Below are 25847 nucleotides of genomic sequence, written 5' to 3'. Positions count from 1 at the left end.
TAAAGATCAAGTACAATGGTTTAGGGGTCCTGGTATTTGGTTTAGCAGTACAAAGTAGAATATTTGAAGAGTCCCTGCTAAATAGATGAAGCTGGAAACGGATGCTTGGTTTAAAAAAATAATTTCAGAATGTCACCAGTCTAAATCAAAAGGTCTCAGTTTGTTTCCGTACATGCTCAGGAAATGTGTCCGTTTTATTGAGACAAAACTGGACTTTTCATATTGACCAGCCCCAACCACAATTTTGTAATGAACCAACTTTTTGTAACGGTGCCAATTACGTTTAAATATTTTGCATCAAAAAACATTTCCTGAGTTTGATGTAGCCACCCCACCAAGCTACATATTGTGCAAAACGCTGCACTAGACGGTCAATTACCCAAACGGTTTCCACTCCTGCCTAAATTGCCTCTACTTGAATATTTCTGGCGACAGCGCGAGGACTTTCTGACCCAAGACCATCATTAAGCTACACAAATCTCTAGGTGGCACTGTGGCTCCGAGTGCAGAGAGGGATGACATCACCAGTCAGTCACCGATTCAAAATGAGGGGCTAAAATATTTGCATTACTTAAGTCAGTGAGAATTTAGTACATCACCCATTTTAAAAAGTTCAACACGTACACAGCACTCAGAACTCATTCAACACAAAATTAACTTTAACAGCAAGCATTTAGCAAAAAGACACAAAGCATTGATTTTCTCAAAACAAAATTTATTGAACAACTTTCTTGCTTGCAGCACAGACCTGTGGAGACAAATAACAGACTAAACTTCATGAATGACTGATTTGCCATGTTTTAAAACTAAAAAGGTCTTCATAGTATCAATGAAGGGAGCCATGCAACTACTATGAACTCAGACCTAATGAAATGAACTGCAAAACAAAGTGAGATGTATAAAGTTTGCTAGTGGAAAAACAGCCAGGCCCAAGTCGGCTCATTAGCATGCGTAAACGGCTGGGAAAACTGGAGCCATACGCTGAACCCTCCAAGCATGAAATTCCCTCCCTAATTTATCCCTTTTACCCTTGGATTAACACCATTCTGTTGCCTCGGCTGATTTCTGACAGGATGAGAGTATGAATTGACTTAAGTGATGGCAAACCATATTAGCTGTGTGGCACAAGGAGCGACTCAGCTGGTGAACATGAATATGGCAAGGACACGCCAAGGACACTGTACGCATCCACTGGGCTCTAGTACGCAAGTTTAGGAACAATTGCCCCATCATATTTGGACAATCACATGCACTTACATCAAGCATTGCATTGTTTTCTCCTGCAAGAGCAGGCCAAAGTTGATAGAAATATGGTGGAACAAACTGCTCATTTTGGGCTGAGTTTACAACTCTGTACTACACTGCAGATTAGAACTCAAACTTCCAGTTTAACACTGGAGGCACAAATTGCCACCGTCAGGACCTTATCCTGCATTGCTGCAATATCATTAACACTGGTGTTTAACACACAAACTATGGCCTAATGGAGCCCTCAGGCAAACTTTTGTTGGCCCTCAGGTCTCATTCTGAATTACCGGTGGTCAAAAATTCAGACAATTTTACTAACACTACACTGCAGCAAATCACCAAGAGAAGTTCCTATGTTTGTGAATTTTGCTCATTAACAATAAACCTTTTCTGATTTTGACAGTGACAGACTTAAAACCACCAAGCTTCATAAAAAAGAATGACTTGAAATCCCAGTAACTCTGACCTATACTGCAAATATGTGAAAATGTGTTTGGACAGCTCTAATACTGAGCACATACTGGACCCTTGATTATTGCCATGATGGAGTGAGTGACACTGCTGAGAGTTCTCAAAATGACTGATTAATGTAATCTGACCTAATGACCCATTTTATATGGACACATTGATTAGGAACAGCATCTCACCTGGCCAGCAATTCTGTCCAGATCTCTGGTTCCCTGGGCCGTGAGTCTGCGACCACTGGACAGAAAAACACAAACCAGAACAGTTGAAAGATGACATTCTTCTCCCCGCTAACAAGTATACAGCCGTATTCGTATTACATCCTAGTACATATTAATCCAAGACTAACCCATTGGGATCCTTCTCGATCATCTTGAGCAGCTCCAGGGCCTGCAGCACTTTGCGGGCCACATTCTTTGAGCCTACACTGTAGTGAGCGGGGCACACGCCGTTCCTTTGGCGACCTCCATAAATCTTTGTCATGGAGCCAACACCAGCACCTCCACGCAGGTATAGGTGACGCACTGTGGATGCTGTAAACACAGGATTCTTAACGCACTTCTGGAAAGTTCAACTTGCACATCTCAAACTATGCTAACTGGGTTAGTTTTACAATACGTTTTTCTACATCACAACCTCTTAGTGTAGAACATCCATAAATGACACAAACGTGCAGTTTTTTCACTGACTGTACACTTCATACTTACAATTATCCTACAATTAGGGCTGAGCCATATGACACCAGTGGTAAATAAATAGGGATATTCAATTAGGAAAATAGTGGGAATTTTTTTTTGAGCACTGTATTTTCTTTTGAGTTGTGACAAAGTTTGTTGTTACTTACAACTACTGAAGCCCAGTAGTAGTAATTAACCCTGACTGGAGCCTCTGCAGAGGATAAAACTGTGATATTAACATCAAGTCATGTCACCCTGACCTAATAATTGACATTGTTCTGGTATTGTGTCAATGTAAACATATTGACAGCGCACAAGAGATGTCGTGATTATTAGGTCAATAAAAGCCCCAAAAATTGGACTTTTCTGGTCATTCAGAGTTACATTTTGTAAAGCTGATCAAATTTAAAGGCGTTATGGACAATTTTTCGGCTTATTTACACTGAGGGAACTATATTATGATAGATACGAGCTCTTAGACACGCGGAAACGTGCCGATCATGGGGACGAGCCACACGCGGCGGTGAGCTTTATGATATGTGGCAGGACTAACCGGCAGTCCACACCACGAGGAAATTACTCCGATTTGGGCCCAAAAAAACGTCCATTACACCTTTAATAGTCCCATTTTAGAAAATGTGAATGAAAGAAACTGCTAGATTTCACCGTTTGGTCCCAGTATCAATACTAGATAGAGATGCACCGATTGCAAAATTCTTGGCCGATACCGATTTTCAAGGTCTGACCACTGGTGTGTGTGTGTGTGTTACATACACAGAAAAGGAACTAAAGGGAGCGCCATCTCCGATTGGCTGCTGCACCGCATTGCGGCGAACAATTTTAACGCCTTGAAGCTTATACGCCTGTCAAAGCGTCTAGAGAAAACGCCCCCTACACTCCACACGTAAAAGCAGGAATCGCGTCGCGGAAAACGCAGGTGGTCGACACGCGTTTACATTGACTTTGAATGTAAACTGGACACTTGGCCGCTGCGGTCTGAATGAGTCTTGCTAGTTTTTAGGCGTTTTGCTCTGGGCGCGTTGAGCTGCTCAGTTTGATCGGCTGAAAACCGGAAATTACGACAGTGACCGTCCGGCCACCGATTGATTGGTGCATCTCTACTCGTTGACATCCCAAAAGCACAGTAACAGTGCAACCAGGCAGGCAGTTCCTACATTGCTCTGACAGCTAATGAAGATGTGGTTATCTCCATCCTAAAACACAGTGGAACGTTACAGAAATGCAAAAGGACTGCTCACCCGCTCTGATGTAGAACCAGTTCTCATCACTGGGGGCCAGCTCCTTGTGCCTGCCCAGCTTGACCAGGTCCACCCAGTCAGGCACCTTCAGCTTTCCTGACCTGAGCAGCAAATTAGTTTAGGTACAAAAGTCGTGATGAAACACTCAGCCTCTTTCTACTGTCAAGTTTAAAAGAGGCGCACTCACTTCTTCAGGAAGGCCGCCAGGGCACGGACAAACTCCTGCTGGTTGACGTCTTTCACTGTGACACCTGGCATCTAAAACACAGGACAGACACATCAACGTCCACAAGTCTCACATGATCATTACAGCCCATGTGGTGATCAATGATTATGAGCTTTCATGCAGCCCATTAGAACAGTTACAGTGTGAGATGGACTATTCCACAGGCTGAACACGTGTAACATTATAGTGCAGAGAATGTTATGACATTAGCCCCATATTAGCCTGCGTCCATGCTTTCTACAGGCGGCATTAGCTTCCTTAGCTCATAGTCTTTCTGAAGCGACATTACGAGCAACACTCGAAACGGGATGATTCAGCAGCAATATGAACTTGCTAACGCTGAACCACAAAGGCGACTGTATATACGAGTAAACATTAGATATTATAACGCTCAGTGTCGTTAGCCAGCAGCTAGCAGGCCACAACGAGGGAGACAGGGGGGCGCCATTACTCTAAAGCTATCAGGACGCGCACACAGAACAACAAAACGGCATAATTATCCTTCAATAACGCACGGCTCGCGGTGGAAGCTACACAGGGTGGCTCTGTGATGTATTATTCTACATCGGTTTTTATTTCAGACTTCTATCTGAACGTAAATGACCACAAAATGATAATTATTTTCCGTGCGAGGGAGAGCTACATTTTACCTTGCTTGTGGACAGCGAAGGGAAGAGAGCGGTACGGGGTTTCCACAGCCTGTTAAAACGGGCAGATCTCGTTCTCGCGAGAGTTCAGCAGCCGGTGCGGAGGAGAGGGAGAGCTAACAACAGAAGCAGGCGGGGCGGAACGTTATAATCCATTTTTCTTCAAGCGTTTGGCACGTTTTCTGAAACTTTTCATAAATATGGCAAATATTCACTGAAGACACAGAATACTGAGGAAACTAACTTACTCAACAAAACTTAGAACACAAACATGACATCGTTAAGATAGAGAATTCTCTTTCTTTGGTGTTTTATGGCGGCTGCTGGTATCAAAGTGTTACATTACCGCCAGACTTTAATCTTGAGACTTTAATCTTTAGACTTCATTTACACCGCCTATACTTAAGACTTTATTCTCCAGACTATAGCTCTTATCTAACCATGTATATATGGTTATATATATATATATATATATATATATATATATATATATATATATATATATATATATATATATATATATATATATATATACATCCTAAACTGTTTGCTGGAGTTGTTTTATTATTATTCAGCCGTGAAACTGACAAATATGAAAATTATTGCAACACAGTCAAATGTTATTACACTGTCTCTCTGTGGAAACCATGTCTGGACCGGTGTAGGTCTTTCCTGGAGCTTGCTTTAGGACGGCATATTTTACATTGATGTTCAGTTTTGAAAATATAGACACATTTTAAAGGTTAAGACCAGCTATCAAAAACACATTTTTTGCCCTCAGCTTTAATTGCCTCAAATTCTATCAGTCCAAGGCAAACTTGACTAACTGTTGTCTACTTGGTGGAGTGTTGTTGTGGTTCACTAGTGTATTCAGTCACATATGGAACTCCACAAAAGCCACCAGTAATGGTAATATTTTCAAAAAGAAGGCGGTCAATACAGCTACTTCTTGGCAAATCCTATTGCCCCAACAGCACTGAAAGAGGGGTAGAGTGTAAAAAACATTTAATTTTTAATTACATTTTTAATTTTAATTTTAATGAAACAGTTGAATTAGTTTTGGATTCTACTGTCATAGTGAGTTCTAATATAGTCGTATAATATAAACAAGCTGCCGTAGGCTGTAACAGAATAAAATAGTGCACTGAATTAACTACGGTTCCGACGGTTTAACACTGGAATTCTATGTTTCTTGGAGACCAAACTTTTGTACGGACCGAAGAGTGAAATTAATCCTTCAAAAAACAATTTATTTCACTTTTTAAAACATAAACAATTACTTTTCTGTTGATATTTTTGTTTTTGATTGTTTTGTCTCACTAGTGAGACAAAACACATGTAATCAATTGGAGAACAAACTGTCAACTCAAATTTCATGTAATGGAGGACACACATTCTTTGTTGACACTTTGTAATATATAATGAGACCAATTTTATGAATCAAAACCTTTCAATTTCAATATTATGTTTTTAATGTTTACAGTTTTTTACGATTGAATAAACACAATTTTGATGGTTTTGTTTTATTTAGCAAAACCCTACACACAATTAGCACAACCACAAACCCAATTATCAAAACACCTTAGCTCCTTTGCAAAATGAACCACTCTTGTAAAAACTCTACACTAATTGATCAAAACCATATTTTTTCACCATATGAAACACACACGTTGCATATGACTTCACTATGTTTGCACCAGTTACACACCAGATACACACTGCTGTGGAAAACCTTAAACACTTTGGGCTAATCCTGCTTCTAAATGCACAGAGTCGTATGGGTGAAGTACACCGTGAATTTGCAAAACACCGCTCGGATTTGCACAACTGGAAACACAATGTCTGCTCACACTTTTTGCAAAACAACACACACAGTGAACACTAAACACACTTGTGTGCATCACTGTAGACACCACACAGGATACAAGACTAATGCTGTTGACCATGTCATTTATTTTTTTCCATATACTCAAGCCAACATGGCGAAAAAGAAAAAAATTCCCAGTTTTCATGAACATTACATTTCATCCAATACAAAAAAGAACCCTCCCAAACTCCTCCCCCTCTTCCTCCTGCTTGAAGTCTTCCTCTTCCTCGACTTCTGGCACGGCCTCTGCCTCCTTCTTCTCCTTCTCCTCTTCCTCCTTCTCATCCTCACTCTTCCTCTTCCTTCCATTTTGGTTCAATTTGCTGAACTCACCTGCTGCATTTTTATAGTGCTTGAACCTGATTGGTGTGTCTACAATTAAGCGATCTTGTGTTTGCGCGCCTGATGACAGTGTTCAATGGATTGGAACATGTGGTCATTTGACAGTCAGTGCTTTAGAATTGCAAAGAAGTGACATTTTGATAAACTTCTGTGTCTTAATACATACAAGTGTGCTCAGTGTTGTAAATCACTGTGTGTGTTGTTTTGCACAAAGTGTGAACTGACTTATTGTGTTTACATTGGTGCAGAGCTGAGGCAGAGTTTTGCTCCTTGAGTGTAAGGTTTTGATAATTGGGCTAAACTTTAGATTTTAGTGTTTATTCAATCGTAAAAAACTGTAATCTAAAAAGGATTCCGATATGTTTATGTTTGACGTGTTTGTGTAGCTTCAATGTATATCTGATAGTGATGATTATCAAACACTCACAACAACACTACTGTGGAAGTCATGTGTCATCACCAGCTGCCTCTGCAATAAAATCTTTGATGTCCACAAATGCCCTCATAATTTCACAGCAACAAATCATCATCAGAGGCCCCAAATCCCTCCTTCCCTCCACTCAGAATTTCACTTTCCCCATTGACAGCCGCATAGTCACCACCTCCCCTCAGATCAGGAGCCCCAGATTCATCTTTGACCCCACACATCCGCCACAAGACTGCCTTTTTCCACCTAAATCCAGATCCTGCTCATCACCCACAGATCCCTCCATAACCAGGCCCCCCCAGATCTCACTGAGCTTCTCACTGAGCTTCTCACTGAGCTTCTCACTGCTCCGCGCCTTCGCCATCGCTGCCCCCAACCCTCTGGAACTCCCTCTCTCTCCAAATCAGAAACTCAAATTGCTCCAAACTCCCTTTTTCACCACTGACTGCTTTCATTTGCTATATTCCAGGTGTTTTCTTTTCTTTTTTTGCTCTGTGTAAAGCGTCTGCAAGTTTGGTCAAAAGTGCTATATAAAACATATGTATAATTCATATTTTTACATTTTCTCTATGAGCTCGACTCAGACAGTTTGTGTTTTTTAGCTGTAAAAATGGTTCTGATTGGATGAGAATGGAGCCAATGACACATGCAGCGGTGTCTGGAGAATAGAATGATACATAAAACTAAACGCATCCCCTCCCAAGGCCAAGTTACAGGTCCGATCTGTGGAGAGGCGACCCTGCTCATGCTTGTGCACCTTTAAATTAGAAGTCCAGTGATGCGCAGGATCGTATTTACTCTATTCACACATTTCCCTGACTGACTGGCAGCTGTAGTGTTGCCCTTTGCTCATCTGACGTGGAAAGGACAGCCACGCTCTGACATTGACAGTACGATCCAGTGTTTGCTTTGACTGGAGGGATATAAGGAGCACAGATGATCTCAAAGCTGCATAAGAAATCAGTTTTATTTACAGTAGCTGCAGCGGTGCAAGAGAAAATAACTTTTCAGAGCAAATCAACACAACATTTATATTAACTTTGGATTCCAGCTGCAAACCGCATCATCAGACCAAAGCAACAGGTAATTTGACCTTTTCACACGAACATGTCAGTCATTTTACTCATGCACAGGCGAGATACAATCTAGCCTTTTAGTGCGACCTGATTTGATGTCATTTTTTTCTCAAATTTATGAATGGTTTAATTAGGGCAATCTATTACTCGTGGACTGAGTGAGCCTTGTGATTTCAATCAAAAAGGTGAAATTAAAATCCATTAATTTTACTCAAGCCTTTTAAGCGATTAGACCAGAGACAACTGTGTAGTGGTGATTAGGCTGCTGTAAAGAGGTTCTTTCAGTCAAGCGAGATTATTACAGAAAACTAAGCACAAACGTTGGAGAAAAGGTCAAACTCATTACAGCGAATAGGCAGGTGGCGTGTTGCAGTGGCGTGCTTGCTATTATGATAATCGACCATTGTGTTGTATGTGTGAGACCGTTGTTGAAAATTTGCTGTCAATCAAGGCGTAACTGCATTTTGGAGAGAACAATTCAAATGTGAGTTTTTGACAGCGTATTTATTCATGCATTTTGTGATTGAAAGATGTGTGAATGCAGCATGCAGGGAGTGGGAAATGGTGATAGATAAAACAAAGCGTGGATGGTGGGATGGTGTTAAAAGCGTGTCGGTGTGTTTGCACGGCGCTCGCATCCGCACGCCAGAACTTCTGTCAAATCTGCCGTGGCCTGACCTTTTCACTCCAAGCACATTTACAGCTCGGCAATACCTTTCAAAATATGTCCGTCTCTCTGCCGCGCAGCATGAACGTCGAACTTCTCCATGTCCAATCTCATCTGTACTTTCTGCACAATATTATTTTGACATGGATGTCTTTGTGGCTACAACACAAACAACGCCCTTGTTGGTTCCGTGTGTCTCAAAGGATTTGGGTACAATTCGAGACAGTGACAGCAATAGTCTCGGGAACATACAGAACAATGTTATTCTAACGACATGATTAGAAAAAATTCTGTACATCTGAGTTTGTTGTGGAAGAAATTGAACTGTGGCGCAGGAAAGACACAAGTGAAGTGATTTGAAAGCGTCCAACAGTGGTGCGTGTGCATTATTCTCCAGCTGCCATATACCAGCTCCCAGATAACACCAGAGCATTACTGAGAATACTTGGCTTAACAACTTTGCCAACTAGACATATTTGCATTCAAACTGTGCTTTGGGATGCTGCTGTTATGAAGAGGTCATGTCCACAAGGGTACACAATGTTTTAGATCATAAATCATTTAATTTAAATACAGGGTGAAAAAAAAAAACAGTTATGCAGCAGGTTCCTGTTCTCCAAAGGACAGAGAAACACCAACATTCACAACAACAGCCACAGACGCTACAAAACCCACACTCTCAAACAGTTCATTGTCAATGAAGTGCAGCCCTGAGCCAAGACAATTCTGTTTGCTTTTCAAAAAGAGCATAAGAGCTGCTTGTCCCCCAATACTGCATTTAAACAGGAACGTCATTCCAGAGCCTGGTAGCCGAGCGAGGGACGTATCTGAAAGTAAAAAAAATCTGATGGACATTCTATTTATGTAGTTTTCAAAAGTCAGTGCATTACAGCTGGATGGAACCGTGCAGTGAGACCCAGGATGTCTGCTGTGCATGTCCAGCCACAGGCTCCAGCGGGCAGACAGGAGATGGGCAGGAGATTAAACAGAATATTCTCCAAATCAGACAGTTTCATATTGATTGTGTTTTCACCAGGATGGGAGTATAATAATAAAATAATAAAACAGCACATGTGACATGACCTTTGTTTTTGTTAGACTTTGAGGGTTAAAGAGAAGCGAGCCGACAGGAAGACATTGTGGAGGATTTACACCAGAAGCTTAGATACTGTGTCACTCACAGCGGGACTTCGGTATAAAGTTCAGGGATTAAGTATTTGTGTTTCACTGAAAGATTATCCCTTCTATGGATAAAATAACTATGTATGTTTTTGCATTTTTTAAATGTATGTATTTGTACCTTTATTTAACCAAAAGGTCCCATTGAGATTCAGGATCTCGTTCAGGAAGCATTTTTTACAATTTTCTTCAACTTATCAAGTGATACTGCAGCTTCTGTTGTTTATTTATTTGTAAATTATTCCAAGACCAAGGAGCAGAGTAGGAAAAGCAGATTTTCCCAGCTCTGTGAAGCGTCGAAGCAGGTTGAAAAGTAGTTGGGATGAGGAGTGAAGCCGGTCTGTGATGTCATGAGGTACTCCGGAAGTTTCCCCTGAATTGCTTTGTAAAATGAACATGTGGCAATATTGTTTTCCACAAATTGACAGTGATTTCGAACCAACTAAATCATAAAGAATGCAGTAATGAGTGCATGATACACAGTGCCCAGGTTATGAACAATAATACAATCTCGTGAATTCCAACTTCTTTTTATGGAGGACACAGAAACTTTACTTTTATCACCATATGATTCATAAACTAAATGTCACTATTGATGTTGTTGGTGCAAGGGGCTTGTCAAGACATTAAATACATCCATCAAACAGTCACATAGCATTATTACAGCAGTTTATTTACATTTGCTTTTCAAGGCAATCAAAGCGTTTCCCAGGCAATGTGGGCGATGTTCCCTCTAGCGCCCCACTGTGGCCCCTGGTGTTCCAGCGTTCTCCCATCCAAGTACTAACCAGGCCCTGTCCTGCCTATAGCGTCTGAGGGGTGATGAGATCGGGCCTTGTCTAGCAGGTACTGCAGTACAAATCACCTCTGTGTGCTTCTCAGACATGGAGCTGATGTGGCTGTACTCCACGTGCCAGTACATCCTCTTCATCGGTGTCATTGCCTGCAGCGGACGCTTGTGCCTGAGGGTGCGTGGGACCAGTGGCACAGGAGTCCAACAGGGCACTCATCTCTCCAAGCCATGGTCCGTCTCCAGCTGTCTGCGCCTCACTCTGGGTCTGGTGGGTGCTCTAGGTGGCGCTGTGGAGCTCCCGGTCACTGTTATTCTGAACAAGAGAAACACCACGTGCCTGTACACATGCATCACGCTCGTCTGTGGACCTTTACTCATCCGCCACTTCACAATGTTCCTGGTGATGCTCCTGTCTCTGGACGCACATCTGCAGCACCTTTTGGCTCACAGGTAATTCATTCTCACATGTTTGTTAGTGTTTGTGTTTACTTTTTTTTTTTTTTTTTAGCTTTTTATAATTGAGAACTCTGCGTCAACACTTTGTCATTATCTATATCAAAACTCTCCATTGCCTAAATCATCTTTTGCTTCTCTTTTTTATTATGCATGTTGCACACTTTGTAAAGATGACTCACCCAAAAATCTTACTTTGTGACCAAAACCTAAAACATTATCGTAAATTGTTAAAGTGTGATGTAGTTTAGATATAAAAGTTAGGGCTTGGAAATTAAAAAAATAAATGTAAAAGGTTATTTATTAAAACTTTTTGATTTCTTTCAGGGGAAAACTTACTTTTTAACACCACAATATTTGTCAAAAACAGTGGGAAAGTAATTTATTGTATAAAATCAAAAATGTTTTAAATGAAACCTGCTATTTTAGTGCATTTGCCACACTTTAACCTTTCCTGTGGAGTAAAGTTGTATATGAGACTTTTTTTTACCACAATATGCTTGCTCTAGCACATTGACACACAAAAAAGGCTCTTTTGCAAATTCAAGTCTATGATTATCAGTAATAATTACACTGTGAATGATACATTTCAATAGCTTACATCTTTTCTTATAGCATAAGTGTGTGGGAGGAGTTAATCTTCATAAAGTCAAGGAGCAAATGAAGAAAGACAAAGAGAAAGAGGGATGTAAAAACAATATGTACAACTGAAAATAAATCTACTTCCTGCTGATATGAACAGACATGATAGGCAAACATTTACAGAATATCAGAATATACTTACAGACATGCTTTATATTATTTACTGAAACTGGAAATATTCTCTGTCCTTGCACCATATTCAAACTCAAAAACACTTTATTTTTCCAGAAAGACAAATAAATCAATAGCATCACATGACAAAATCCAATGCAATTTTCTTTATCCTTCATCACAGCAGCAGGTTACTTTCCAGTAGACATATTTCTAAGTGGGTGGTAAATCATATCATTATTGGATCAAAAATAAATATGTAATAACCACAGCCTTAGTCTTAATAGCAGCTAAAACTGTGAATAATATCCGCTAGATTTTCTGCTAAATTAATGCCATTTAAAAGTATTCTTAGACACAAAAATATCACGGGTCAAATAATGTGATCCTAAAATGACTTTAATGGCTAAATGCATGAGGCCATTATCTCACGAACAACAGGGGGCAGGGAGGTCTCAGCGGGACATGCAGACTTAATACTCATGTCTCACTAAAGATACCATTTAACAAAATCATCGGTTTAATTCTTTTAAGGTCATAGAATAAGAAAACAGCAAAAAATGTTTGCAGGTTAAAACAGAAGACGTGTGTGCCACATTGGATTGAATGTCCTTCTTACTCCTGGCGAGGCACAGCAAGGTCAAAACCACAAGGGCAAGTAATAACCTGCGACCAAATAATACAAATTTATAATCAGGAACCAAGAGATGAGGTTATGGAGCCATATAAATAAAAACATACATTTTTACATTTTCCATGGAGTTGGTTGAGACAAAATATTGTAATGAAGCAGTTCAAATAAAATGTCTTAATGCTAATTTTTAATAACTTTAGGTATGAAACAAAAGAGAAATAGTATTATTAGTGTATTATTTGAGTTTTGATTCGTTATTATTGGCAGTGCTGTCCATAACCTTTTCCTCCTCCCATGTTTTAGTGTTTGCCAAACTCTCCTTCCCCCATTTCTTTGTCATTCTGATTTTTACTGACCATTGTAAAGGATACTCAGTAATAGATTTACACTCCACCAACACGATACATTTTGCCTACAAAGTCCAGAATGATATCTCATCTCTCCAAGTTCAGACGGCGTGATTGACAGGTGAATTAGCCAAAGCACAAAACGCTGTTAATCTGAAGTGAAAGAAGTTTGATTTTGTTCTAAATGATAGGTGACCAATGGGCGTCCCGGGAATGAACTAATCCCACTGCAGAGTACTGAGACGCAACGACCTGACTCACTTATTGTAAAAAAATTAAAAAGTGCGTTTTCTGGATCCCAGGCAACTATAAACCAGCAAGAAATCACGTAAAAGGGGCACTGTGTAACCTTTCTGCTCGTCTTCAAGGAGATATTGCTTTGCCTGGAATGTTCCACTTGATGAAAATAAACTGGTTTCCATGGAGAGGATTATGCCATTGTGTGGAATCTTCATTGAGACAAGCAGGTTATTAACCAAAGTGACACAGCGCCTGTAAAAAAGATCAGATTGTGTCTCTGATGGTTCATTTCCCGATTATATAAAGCCAAAAAACAATTTGAATGTTTTAGGTAAATCAGTAAGTTCTTGCTTTCCCCCCCTTCAAACACTGAGACATTTTTGCATGTTATTTTTATTTGCGTTGCAGTTTTAGCCTTGGGAGAGCTTTGTCCGCTCATGTGTGAAAACCCATCTACACTTCAATTTTCTCTTCCTTCCTTATTCCTGTGCATTCAGATACCCGGCCGTGGTGACCTGTCGGCGTGCCCTGTGTGTGGTGCTGCTAAGCTGGGTGACTTCCATCTTGTCGTCCTTCGCCCAGTTCATTGGCCCGGACGTCCTTCACACCTGGCGGGGCAGGAGGGGACATGGGTCAGAAGGTGTCGATGCTGGGTCAGCCGGTCTTGGACTTGGAGATAATTGGACAACCTCTTTACCGGCAACCACCCAATCTCCAAAGTACTCCAAAGATCTCAAGGTTATCGGGAAGTTCTTGCCCTATGGAGGTTTCCTATCAAAGTTCTATGTTGAGGACACACATAATTTGACATACGCACAGATCCATGGCAGCCATTGGGGTGTGTGCTCGGCGGACACACTTCTAAGCCCGCCATTTTTAGTGTATGTCTACGGCATCACTGTCTTTTTGCTTCCACTGGTTTGCTTGCTAGGTATTTATTTGAATCTTCTGTGCATGAAACCAAAAGAAACTGAAGAATTGACCAAGAGCGCTTTCTCACAATTGCGCTTCCTGGCTCTATCAATCTTCCTTCTTGTCATCCTTTGCGCCCCCATCCACATCATCCACTCTTTGGTGCTTTTCTCCCCCCAGACAGCTGTCCCATCCTGGGTGCACGGAGCCGCATCGTACCTCTTCCAGGCGTACAGCTTAGTGCTGCAAGTTCTCTTCACTCCTCCAAAGAAACAAGCCAACATCAGGCCAACGGAGGCTTTCTCGCTCCCCGCGCGTCCTCACTTCCACCCACCCCTCGCTCCTGTCGATACGACCAGAGGCAAGGTGGTGCACAAGGCGCTGTGGGGAGCAGTGCAGGCTCAGTGGGCCTCAGCCAAAAACGCCCTCAACGCTAAAGTCTGCCCTGATGTGTGACTTAGATAGGCGCGCATGGCTGGAGAACAGACTATTCCAGCAACTGGTAAACAAAGTAGAGGATGTTTAGGGGAATTAAAACGTTTCTCAAGTCAATGAATAAAAAACATGATCTTCTTGCAATTTCAAATACCGGTATATAGTATAGTTTATCAAAAAATCCTCCATATTGGCTTGGATTTTAAGAGTGTGTTTCACCACTGTTAGGTTCTAATATGCTGAGAATAACAAGACAAGATTCGATCTTTAAAATAAAAGTATTTATTCCCTACGATTACAAAACTAACAGATTAAAAACGCATGTCCTGTCCCTCACAAGTTCCCACCAGATGTCTGCTCCTCATCTGGGGGCCTCTCACGCACAGGACAAAGAATATGAATATTCATAAGAAGGTGGATCTTCTCTGGCAGCCGTACCAGGCTGTACCTTCCAGGACGTCCTAATATGGTCGTGAGATGCGACCCTTGACCCAGACAGAGAAGCTGGGGGAGCAGAGACAGACACAAGCAGACAGAGCAAGTGTGTGTGATATGTGTGTGTGTGTGTGTGTGTGTGTGTTTGTGTGTGTGTGTGATGTGTGTGTGTGTGTGTGTGTGTCCAGTCTGCAATAACAATGAAAGGTATATTAATGCATTACAATATTAAATGCTTATGAATTACTACACCACTCATCCAAGTAGCTTCTTCAGCTTCTTCAGTTCCTCTGACAGAAACTAGTGCTTTATATGTGTCCGAAAGGAGGAGCTACCTACACTGCACAGCCTACCTAATCTATTCTATTCTATTCTATTCTATTGAACTACCATAAATTGCGAACTCATGCCTGAGTTATAGTTTGCATAATTGTTCACACCCCTAATGAAATAAAATTGTTACCCTTTCTATTTCTAGTAGTGTTAATAGTCTTAGCTGTGGAAGATGTGTCTGCACTTGTGTCCTTAATGAAGATTACATTAATCCCTTGCCAGGATTCGAATATGGCCCTCACAAATAATTGCCCACCCCTGCCATAATGGATCATCTAACCTTATTAACAGCACGATTGTTTTCTCTGTTTTGTTCTGTTGATCTCATTTGCATTTCTGTGGTTTTCATCTCTTGTACAGTATTTGTGTTGCCTTCATTTTTAGAATTCTCTTGAGCCTCCTGGGCCTCTGTAGTTTCATGTAAACACGGCCCCATGAGTAATTCATGGACCCAAGGCCAATAAAACAAATACATACTCTTGTTTGTGGATGACTTTTTGACTAATCAGCCACAGCGTTCCCTGATGCAGACATTATGAATAACTCACAAATGAAAAGGCCAGTTAATTATCAGGTCCCACACCAAATGTCAGAGAGAAAATTAAATCTCCTGATGGTGACTATGCCGATTGCACAGATGTCTTTCTATAGCTCTATACTTACAGCCTGTGTGAAGTCAGTGCTAAGCCGCCAATGCAAACATATGTGCTATTACTAAGAAAACGGAGAAATGGCTGCAGATAGGGGCCTCCTTATTTGAAAAATTGTGATATAAAACATTGAAAATGTTTTAAAAACAGAAGAATTTAACGATTTCACAATAATGTTTGGATAACGTTTCTGAAATGTCACCACTTTTAACTCCCATTTGCATATACGTTTTTTGAACTTTTTGGTTTGAACCAACTGTGTGTGAAATAATAGAATTTGGCATGTTAGTGCCCCCTACAGAGTTAACTGAAATTGTATATGGGGAGCAATACATTTCGTTTTGTGATATTTTATTAAATTTGGCACACAATACAATTTTAGCATTCCGATCAAAAAAGTCAATGAGAGCTATGTCATATTTTTTACAGCGTAGCCGTATAGCGATGAAACCTCCCATGTTATTTCAATGGGAAAGCCAACCAAGCTTAAATTTTGTGTGCGGGCGCATCTCAAATATCTATTTTAAGTAGTGCAAACTTAGCTCAAAATATTGAACTTTTCAGTACAATAATGTCCCTATTTGTAAAGTAAAGGAGAGTAGAAGGAACCTTAGAGTCACGGACTGGACAGTAGGTGTAATAAAAGGAAGAAGATGGGGTGCTTTAGCGCCCCCTTCTCTTGCATTGTGGGGCGGCCACGTTGTGCGGTCGAGGGCTGATCATTGCTTCTTCATTTATTATTATTATTAGTCTGTGCTTTTAAACGCAAACACTCTTGTACTTGTTCTTAATGTTTCATTGGTGTAAATGTTTTTATGATTTGTGTGCTGTCGTTTCTTCCCCTTTGCCCAAGGTCACTCTTGTAAAAGAGGTTTTGATCTCAATGCGTTTCTTACCGGGTTAAATAAAGGTTACTAAATACATCAAAAAATGATTTAGATATATTTTTAAATGGTGCACAAATGAGCTACTTTATTTTTTTTTCTTGCCTGTTACTCAAACTTGACAAAACAATATATTTTGAGCCATTTTCTAAGCTCAAAATATATTGTTTTCTCCAGTTCTCAGTTATTTTGATGCTGCACTTACAATCACTGCATTGACTAAAACGTCTGTTCATTTAAAATAACTTTTTTTTTTTTTTTTTTGCAATATCTCTGCAAAACACATCTGGAATAAGCACACTGCATTGTCATAGAGATAAAGCAACAGCAGTCATGGCGGCTTTGATTAAACTTGCTTATACAGTGGGTTATAAAAGGGGCGCTGCTGGTTCTAATTGGATTGTTCGTTGCGGCGCGTGGCAGAAGTCTCCATTCGCATAAAACAGTCAGCACTTTTTACTATCAGCCTCTCCGTATGAGCACAGGCTTACATTTGTGTTTGTGGATCATTTTACTGCAAATCTCATATCCATTGTCTGCTCGCGTTCTGAACTACTTTGCATCTCTCTGCAGCGTTCCCTCTTTCTTTTCTCATTGTGCCAGATGGAGAGGAGTTCATTAGAAGGATTGGAATCTATTGCGAAAAAAGAAAACAAGACCTGTAGACCTACGTCTTTAAGTTTAATATTTTTGGAACTATTATATCTTTGAAGATGCGCGTGGGAAACATTTAGCATATTTGTTTTATATAAAATTCAGATTTTTCACTTTAATTCAGATGTTCCCTTAGTCATCTGACAAAATGTTGCAACGTAAAATAAATTGTAAAGTTCCTAGGCACATCATAAGAAAGCTTAATGCTATATATTTTACACACATTTTTTATTTATATTTTTTATATAACTTTAAAAAAAAAACTTTTTCCAATTTTCTTTTATTTAATTGTAAAAACATAACAGACTGGCAAATATATATTGTACCCCACAAAACCCTGTCATCCATTTTCTTGTTCAGTGTTTTTTTTGCTGCATCTAAAAGTACATTCCACAAGTATCCATCACTTTTTCACGAGTTTTACGTCCTGGATTTATACGTTTTCAAATCAAATGAAATGTCAACGCTGAATACTTTGCCTCATTAATCCAATGATAGTGATAATGATAGTGAGGTGCTATTTGGCAGCCACAGTTTCTCCACAGTTCTATACATATATATACTTTTATTTTCCACATAAGCTAAATAAATGTGGCTTTTAAATTTAAAATCGGAAATGACACGGCACAAACACTACTCAGTATATATAAATAAATATAAATTGAAATCTCAAGAACGTTAATGGTTAAATTAGGCGCGTTCGGGATAAGAGAGACCTGCGCAGATCCGATCGGTGTCAATCAACGTTGATCTGACCGTGGTGCACCCTGGGTAGGTTTGCGTTCGACCTCCGGACTCGCTCTGACATCACGGGTTGAAAGCTTGTGAAATCCAAACACAATCAACAGGCTGGAGCAGATGCAGCAACTCCTGTGCGTTAATATCATTGAAATATAATGTATTTACTCGGGAATGGTCTGATCCTTGTTCATTTAAGCTTCAGCATTGAAAAGACTGAAACTACTAAGTCTGAGTTTTTCTGTGGCTCAAATATCTGGCCTTCGATGCTCATGATTATCTTAATTAAGCTGCCAGTTCACTATTTTGTCAAGTTCGCTGTCATCGATGAGCGCGAAGCAAACATAATTTCAGCCACTTTGAAGTTGTTGTTCGTCAACTCTAATCGATCATCCAGACGAGGCGCAGCTAAACCTATAGTTGTTGTGTTGACTTGTTGTTGGCTATAGCGACAGAAAACAATTATCTACACTTTATCTACAAACCTAACAGAAAACATGCCGTTTCTTGAAATAACCTTGGAAATCTTGTGGAGCTGATTGAAAAACACGCTCTTCTTCTTGCTTAGTGCAGCTCGTTCAAACAGCCATCTGCCTGAACGCGTTCCACTTCCTGATTATGTCCGGTTTGTACTCACACTGTCACCTCAATCAATGCGGCCCACGACTCCGAGCCTGGTCGTGGGGTCACACTACAGAGAGCACTCCATATAAACTGTCCCTGCCACGCCTGGATTTGACGCGTCTAATCCAGCATGAAAGTGTGTGTTGACTTGGACTCATACAAGAGAAGAATACCTATCATAAAAGGTCATAAATGCAGGATTATGTTATATAAACCCGCTGTGCACTGCTAGTATATTAGACATGTGTTATTCATAGACTCTTTGGCCATTATTGTTTCGATTAGCGTTGGCTATGATCATTGCGTGACGTAAAGCAGCAGGAAGCTAGCAGCCGTCTGGGGGCTTATTTTTCCTCTAAATGTCTATTGATTTGGTAATAACGCGGCGCAGTGATCAGCGCGTGGTGTGATTACGGCAGGCGCTAACAGGTGAACGAATCATTTTTATGGTCCTTTAATGGCTGCTTTCTCAGGAGGCAGTGCAGCGAGGGATAGCAGAGGGATTAGCTACAAAAAGTTGGTTAAAACAACCCAAAAGTGTTATGACTAAAGCTTTACTTTCAACAGATATTATTATGTATTATGTATATAATAATAAGTGCAGTTTGGAGTTGAGAGAACAGCATCCATCCATCCATTTTTTACCGCTTGTTCCCTTTCGGGGTCGCGGGTGACTGGAGCCTATCCCAGTGACTTCGGGCCTTAGGCGGGGTACATCCTGGACAGTGGCCAACTTGTCGCAGGGTCACAGAGACATAGACATTACAGACAGTTCACTCTCACATTCATTCACTAGGGCCAATTTAGAGTCACCAATTTTAACACATGCATGTCATGCTCTCAGGGCTCCACCCAGAGAGATCATGTGATGTTGGTCTGGTCCGGGAATCGAACCCATGATCTCCTTCTTGAGAGGCAAGAGCGCTATCCGCCTTTGCCACCGTGCACCCCCTCAATTATCTCAATATTTTAAACATAACATTTTCAAAATCATACAATCTAATTTCCGTGAATACTCTTTGTGGGACTTCTAATTAAATCAAGAATTCCATTTGCGTAAAAATAATGATAAATCATCTTTAATTACGTTTTAACTCTTAGTGCAATAGCACCTTTAATGAGCGTTTTCAAATTAACTTTTCAAATAGCCTCAAAAATGACACATAAGAGAATCACACAAAGATCAAACATCTAAATTGTAATTTTAAGATCTCTAGATATTTTTTCTTCCTCAAATTCAGCAGAATTCAAATGAAACTTTGCTCAGTGTTAAAAAGCTCGATCTATCCAACATGCTTGAGTTTATGGCCGAAATGATCTTCTCTCATTTCTTTCCTGACCACATGTGGTTGGAGTTTGTATAGAGCCTGAGCTTCATTGTTAGAGTTTCTATATTTGGAAAATGTATTTAGTCTCCTTTTTAATATAAACTTGGGTTTTCTTAGTAATAATAAATAATAATAATGTAAAAAAAGATATTTGCTCATTTACCTGTCGATAAGAGACACATCACAAGTCCTGCAAATGAGCTAGCACAAGTTAACACAACACTCTAGCTGGAGAAAATTATGAAAATGACAAACATTAGACTTGATGTCCTTGACGTTTACATTTTTGGTAGTTTTATTTTCTATCAGTGTGGGAAATAAACTTGCCTCTCATTTGAAAGCCATCCACTAGTTCAGGCGTCGAAGAATCTGTCTCTCGCTCTTGTCTCATTACATCGACCAATGGGGATTTGATAAGAGCTGCTCGCTGGGAATCCTTTATCATAAACTAAAGATATGTCTGCTGCTCTGACTATGTGTGCGGATTGTTTGTCGGCCCGAGTGTCAATTCATGTTGGCGGTGGTGGAAGAGTCCATTACTTTGATTGCCGTTTGACAATCCGTCTTCATGACAAGCGAGCGCGGGGGCCTCCCATCGATGGAAGAGAAACATATCGATCCATCACAGGCGACCTCCGGGTTTGCGAGGCCGGCTCAGATGGACATGTTGAGTGCTTCCAGACAGAATCGCCCATTGATTGTGAGGAAGTTAATGGCACACTCATATTTTGCGTGTGGATCAGAGGCCGCTCTCATGCCTCTCATCTATGCGGCTATGCTGTAATTCATTCGGAATAACTGTTGCTCTTAGCACCTTAAACATAAAAAATAAGATGAAAACTTCACAGATCAGGCCTGTAACTTGGGATTTATGGTGTGTTTTTTGGACAGGACAACTGGAGTGTGAAATGGGGAGAGAGAGGGTAGAAACGTTCGGTACGACGCAAACCCGCGATCAAAGTAAAAACACAAATATGGGAGAACAAACTAAAATATCACATTAAAAATCTACTTACATTAAATTATTAAAGTACATAAAAAGATAATTTGAGAACTATTAAATGGTCGAATTGTGATCTTTATAAAGAATTGTCCTGGTTTTTCATCATCAGAAGCAATTTATCTTCATTTATAACTTTTTTTTGTTTGCTCAAAGCTTGGACTTTAATTGTAGGTAAGATGTTGTCATAGAAATAAAGCTCTAAGCCATTTCAACAGGTCTCAGCTGGAAGAAAAAAAAAAGTAGAACGTATAGGTGCTTTCAAATACTCACTGTCGAATTTAAAGTGCTTTAACATTTTACTTCAGCACAGTCATTTCACTTTTCACTGCAGGAGATCATTACGCTTGATGGTTTGACTGTTGAACAAAACCTGAAGTGACAAAGTGCACCTTTAAGTATGGTGAAAGTTTACTTCATGTATAGTATTATTTTAATCTTTGACTTCCTCTTTGATTCTTATTGAATGGGTTGAGTTGAGTTGGCAGTGGATAGTTCAGCCACAAACGGGAAGGTTGTTGGTTCTGCCACTAAAATCTGCTGCATGGTAATAGGAAAAGACATTTAAAAAAATTATATATATATATATATATATATATATATATTAGGGTAGATTGGTGGGATAATAATCATAGTTTTAAATTGTCAGTGGCAGTTTGTGAACCAGGTACTTACAGTATGTCATCAGTCATCAATAATCAAAGTTCCATCAAAAATGCAGGACAACATAAATGTGTTATCAGGTTATCATATTGTAACTATTCTGTAATTCATTTGGACTTGTTTACAATGATGGTTGCAAGGTAACAGTTGTGGAATTAGCCCTTCCTACAGTACGCCACATCTGCTGCTCATATCCAACAAAAATCATAAACTAAATATAAATAAAATTGTCCAAAAATGATGTAGCAATCATGTACTCATTTCTCTCATCCCCCATTTCACTCGTACCTTTCCTGTCTAATAAAGCCTTCGGGCCTAAAAAATCTTAAAAAAAAAAGAAATGTGTAGTCTAACCTGAAGACCCAATCTTTTTCAGCCTTCAGCTCATTATTACCGCCACTCTACCACGTCTTCTATTTCTTATCCAACGTTAAATCTCTCAAAACTAAATTACAGCCTTTTATGCAATGAAGAATATATTCCCATAGTAGAAAAGACTACAATTCAATCATAAAATGTCTAATTATCTTGTTACCTTTAGTACTTGCCTTATCACAGTAATTAAAAACGCACGTTGAGAGCTTCTTCCCACACTGGCATCTGTTTTGTTTATGCATTCTGCGAGAGGTTTCAGTCTGAAGTGGCTTAGGCTGCCTTCATCTCAATCCTCCTACAACTCTGCTATTCCCTATCGATCTCATCACATGCTCCATCTCCTGGTTTGATTTGGCCGGATCTCCACGACAGCACCTGCTAATTACACAGTAAAAAACCACACGCACAGGCCGGGCCCCAAGCTTATTTTTGAAATCGTTTTATTTTGTCGTGCTTTGTATCTTTCCCCTATAAAGAATAGTTAGCTATATATCAACAATGACACATGGACTTGGGAAACTAAAGAATTAAGTGAGAAATGTGAGAAGAGACGACTAGGCACAAGAGACTAAGAGATAGAGAGAGAGAGAGTGAAGGAATAGGAAAAAGAGTGGAAAAAGACAGCTAGTGTTTCTTTACAGTTCAACCAAAAACAAACCATGGGAAGTGTACATTTCTTTAACATTTACAATTATAATTATAACAACGTCAATAATAATAACAGTAACAACAATCAGAATTGCTCAAATAATAACAATTAAAAAACCAATAAGACCTCTGCTTTCTCAAAGACAAATTAAGATTTTTTTTTTTTTCATGATTTTCTCGTTTTCTTTAAAGATCACTGGACAGTAGTTTGTTCGGCATCGCGCCACTATCGGCTAATATTCTGTTAGTATAGTTGCTTCGTAATGCGCTTCAATAGTAAACGGCGTTCTTAAAAGTTTTAATTTAACGTTGATCATTTTTATACAAATAATTCAGAGATATGTATACTGTCAATATGTATGTGCGTGTGTATGGTCGCATTCGTGAAAAAACAGCCATCACTGTGTCGTTCGTTGTCGTTGCTAACGCGCCCTTTGCCCTTCTTATGAAGACTCTGAACCCTTTTGATCCTCTTAATGACGTTCAGAAATAATTAAGCTCGTCTTTAATGCGTTTGCAGTCATTTCTTCTTTGTCAGGAACGCAGCCCAACGCTAATCCATTCATTATTAGGAGCCGACAAAGGAGGAGTGATGTGAGGACAAGCAGACAGGGAGAGGTAAAAAAGTGAGGGGAGAGGATGTTAACAGGTGAACCACAGGCTTTATCCTGAACAGAAAACTCACTAAAAGCTGATGTTTTTCTCAAATTACTGTTGTGGCACCCAGCGGCGACGGCAAAACGGCACAGTTAGCTTGTTCATGAAGTATGGATCCTTTCCAGGACTCTGGGCTTACACGCTCTACCATTGTTGAAAAATTACACGAGTTGCACTGCGAAGTCGAGATGCTTTGGCAATTTTTCCGAAAGATTTCAATTTTCTTGTGCTGAACGCTCAATAGCTGCTGGGCAAGCCTTCGGTCCTGCTCCCTACTGTCTCTACCTTTCAAAACGTCTGAGCTTTCTGAAATGCATGGCGTTCTCTATAGGCATGGAATTACAACAGTGATCTGACTCTAATTCCCTCTTGCACTTTTGTCGCAGAACGTCGGGTTTCTTTGTGCTCCCCGCTCTCCATCAAAATAATCGCGCCATTGTGGTTCGAGTTTTCACCCCATTCTCTCCCACTCGCTTTTCAATTTCAGTGCTTACAGTAGATGGCACAGTTGTTAATGGCTGGTTGGTTTATAGGCTCTTGTTTTCTCCGTCTGTCGCTTGGGAGGGCGGCTCTGGTGGATAACGTCGGGAGGCGCGTGGAGTGGAATGGAGCGGGTGATCAGCTGTGTGCGATATCGGCTTACAGTCTCAAAAGGCTTCCTCTTGTGTTGGTACAAGTGTGTGTGGTGTTTATACTGTATAAGGTGGGACGTCGGGGAGGACAGGGCAGTGGGACGAGGTCACAAGAGAGAAGGGTGTCGGAGGGGCCCCGCGGGTTCAGGAGCAGGGGCTACAGCAGGTACTCCTTCTTCCCCTGGCTGGCGTCGTTCCCATTGAGGAAGGCCTCCTGCACCTCTCCATGTTCGTCCAATCCGCTGGCCTCGTGGGTGAGATAGGAACCTAGAAGATGGATTGACAGAGAGAGAGAGAGAGAGAGAGAGAGAGAGAGAGCAGAAGGGAGAGGGGAGGGAGGTTAGGCGGCGAAGCAACATGAAGCATTATCTAACCAATCGGGGCTGAGATTATTGAGCATCATACCTGTGACGGATTAATTAATTAGTCGACTGATTGTTAGATCAATACCAAGCCAGAATAGGCTCACGGGTACGATAGGAGCCTTCCAACGGAAATTAAAGGTATCAAATGGATAAGTGATGGAGGAAACGATGAAGAAGAGGGAATGGGAGACAGAAAAGAAGGAAAGATTGTCAAAAAGTAATGGAGGGAGATTCAAGGTCAAGACATTGCAAAATCCAATGTTTGGTCTGATCTGAGGTGTTTTCCATCTTTAAAGGGCCTGTACCGGGTTTGTTTTAGTGTTATAAAGTCAAATATGTTTTGCCACAGTATATATATTTATTTAATATATATATAATATATATATATATATATATATATATATATATATATATATATATATAATATATATATATATATATATATTACAAAATGAAAATGAGACCACAGTGCACATTTCTGCAGTTAATTAAAGAGTGTTTTCTTAAGTATCTGCAAAGCAGGAAGTGCGGTGCTAGCATGCTAATGTTTGTTAGCTTTACCGTCATGGCGTAACTCCCTCTGTTCTTAGAGAGTTAAGCAAAGCACTTATACTGTAAACTCATTCTGATGAATATTTAGGATGCTCAGGAGGCATTAGGTAAGTGAGCGATGCATGTGAGAGAGTTTAAAATGAACTAGTTCTGTTTTTCCCGTTTTAAGACAGTAAATGATGTACGCTTTAAAACATATCAACCAGGAACCACGGGATCTTAGTAGGAAAAAGTGTGGTTTTCTTCTTCACTTTAGCACCGTTAGCCTCAAAGCATAATTGTCTAAAGCTTTTTGTAAGGTTTTCAGGGGGGAAAAAAGTTTTACTTGCTAGAATATTTTTTGATTCAACAGTAATTGTGAGTTCTATTCATAAAATAAATGACTTGGCAATTATTTACCTGAGTTGCATGGCCATGATTTTAGCACTTGAGTTCTATTGTTTCTCAATAGAAACAAAACTCACAATTCATTGAGACATTTGAACCATGTGGAGTTTCCTCCTCCTCATTACTCAGAGGTGAAATTAAATTACTAGCAGTTACGCCGAGGCCGGCAATATCCAATTTGATGTTTATGCATATCAAGAATGGGTTCTAGCTGTGAGCACAAGAGCTCTTTGGGGCATCCTCAGCCAGTTTCTGATGGTTTGGAGAAACGCAGT

General features: G+C 40.2%; 3 protein-coding genes across 7 annotated transcripts in view; 1 reads left to right on the top strand and 2 right to left on the bottom strand.

Annotated features, from left to right (window-relative positions):
- Positions 1-696: 696 nt before the first annotated feature.
- On the bottom strand, positions 697-4597 carry rps19 (ribosomal protein S19). Its single transcript, XM_072461040.1, has 6 exons — positions 4526-4597; positions 3837-3907; positions 3650-3750; positions 2063-2246; positions 1896-1950; positions 697-748 (listed from the first exon to the last, which is right to left on the bottom strand). Exons 2-6 carry the CDS (start codon positions 3905-3907, stop codon positions 716-718), a joined length of 444 nt encoding a protein of 147 aa, XP_072317141.1. The 5' UTR covers positions 4526-4597; the 3' UTR covers positions 697-715.
- Positions 4598-10964: 6367 nt separating this feature from the next.
- LOC140374087 (adenosine receptor A1-like) lies at positions 10965-14668 on the top strand. Its single transcript, XM_072460869.1, has 2 exons — positions 10965-11323; positions 13798-14668. The coding sequence occupies exons 1-2, from the start codon at positions 10965-10967 to the stop codon at positions 14666-14668; spliced, it is 1230 nt and encodes a 409-aa protein (XP_072316970.1).
- Positions 14669-22754: 8086 nt separating this feature from the next.
- The window catches only part of cadm4 (cell adhesion molecule 4), a 330325-nt gene continuing 327232 nt past the window's right edge, over positions 22755-25847 (bottom strand). For 3 of the 5 annotated variants that reach the window (XM_072459938.1, XM_072459940.1, XM_072459943.1), the window contains one exon: positions 22755-24535. In XM_072459938.1, the coding sequence (XP_072316039.1) occupies positions 24426-24535 (110 nt within the window). In that variant the 3' untranslated portion in view covers positions 22755-24425. Of the gene's footprint in view, positions 24536-24673; positions 24753-25847 lie in introns of all 5 variants that reach the window. The other 2 variants (XM_072459939.1, XM_072459942.1) reach the window with 1 other exon arrangement.

Source organism: Eucyclogobius newberryi, unplaced genomic scaffold (genome assembly GCF_026437365.1).
Source record: "Eucyclogobius newberryi isolate DKJ021-1_F unplaced genomic scaffold, fEucNew1.0.hap1 SCAF_3, whole genome shotgun sequence".
Lineage (NCBI taxonomy): Eukaryota > Metazoa > Chordata > Actinopteri > Gobiiformes > Gobiidae > Eucyclogobius > Eucyclogobius newberryi.
This window is presented reverse-complemented; position numbering and strand designations above follow the sequence as displayed.

Coding starts and splice junctions, on each gene's coding strand:
- rps19 (XM_072461040.1), bottom strand. CDS start 3,907: ATGCCAGGTGTCACAGTGAAAGACGTCAACCAGCAGGAGTTTGTCCGT. Junction 3,751..3,836: donor CTGGCGGCCTTCCTGAAGAA/GTGAGTGCGCCT, acceptor TTTGCTGCTCAG/GTCAGGAAAGCTGAAGGTGC. Junction 2,247..3,649: donor CTGGTTCTACATCAGAGCGG/GTGAGCAGTCCT, acceptor CTGTGTTTACAG/CATCCACAGTGCGTCACCTA.
- LOC140374087 (XM_072460869.1), top strand. CDS start 10,965: ATGGAGCTGATGTGGCTGTACTCCACGTGCCAGTACATCCTCTTCATC. Junction 11,324..13,797: donor CAGCACCTTTTGGCTCACAG/GTAATTCATTCT, acceptor CTGTGCATTCAG/ATACCCGGCCGTGGTGACCT.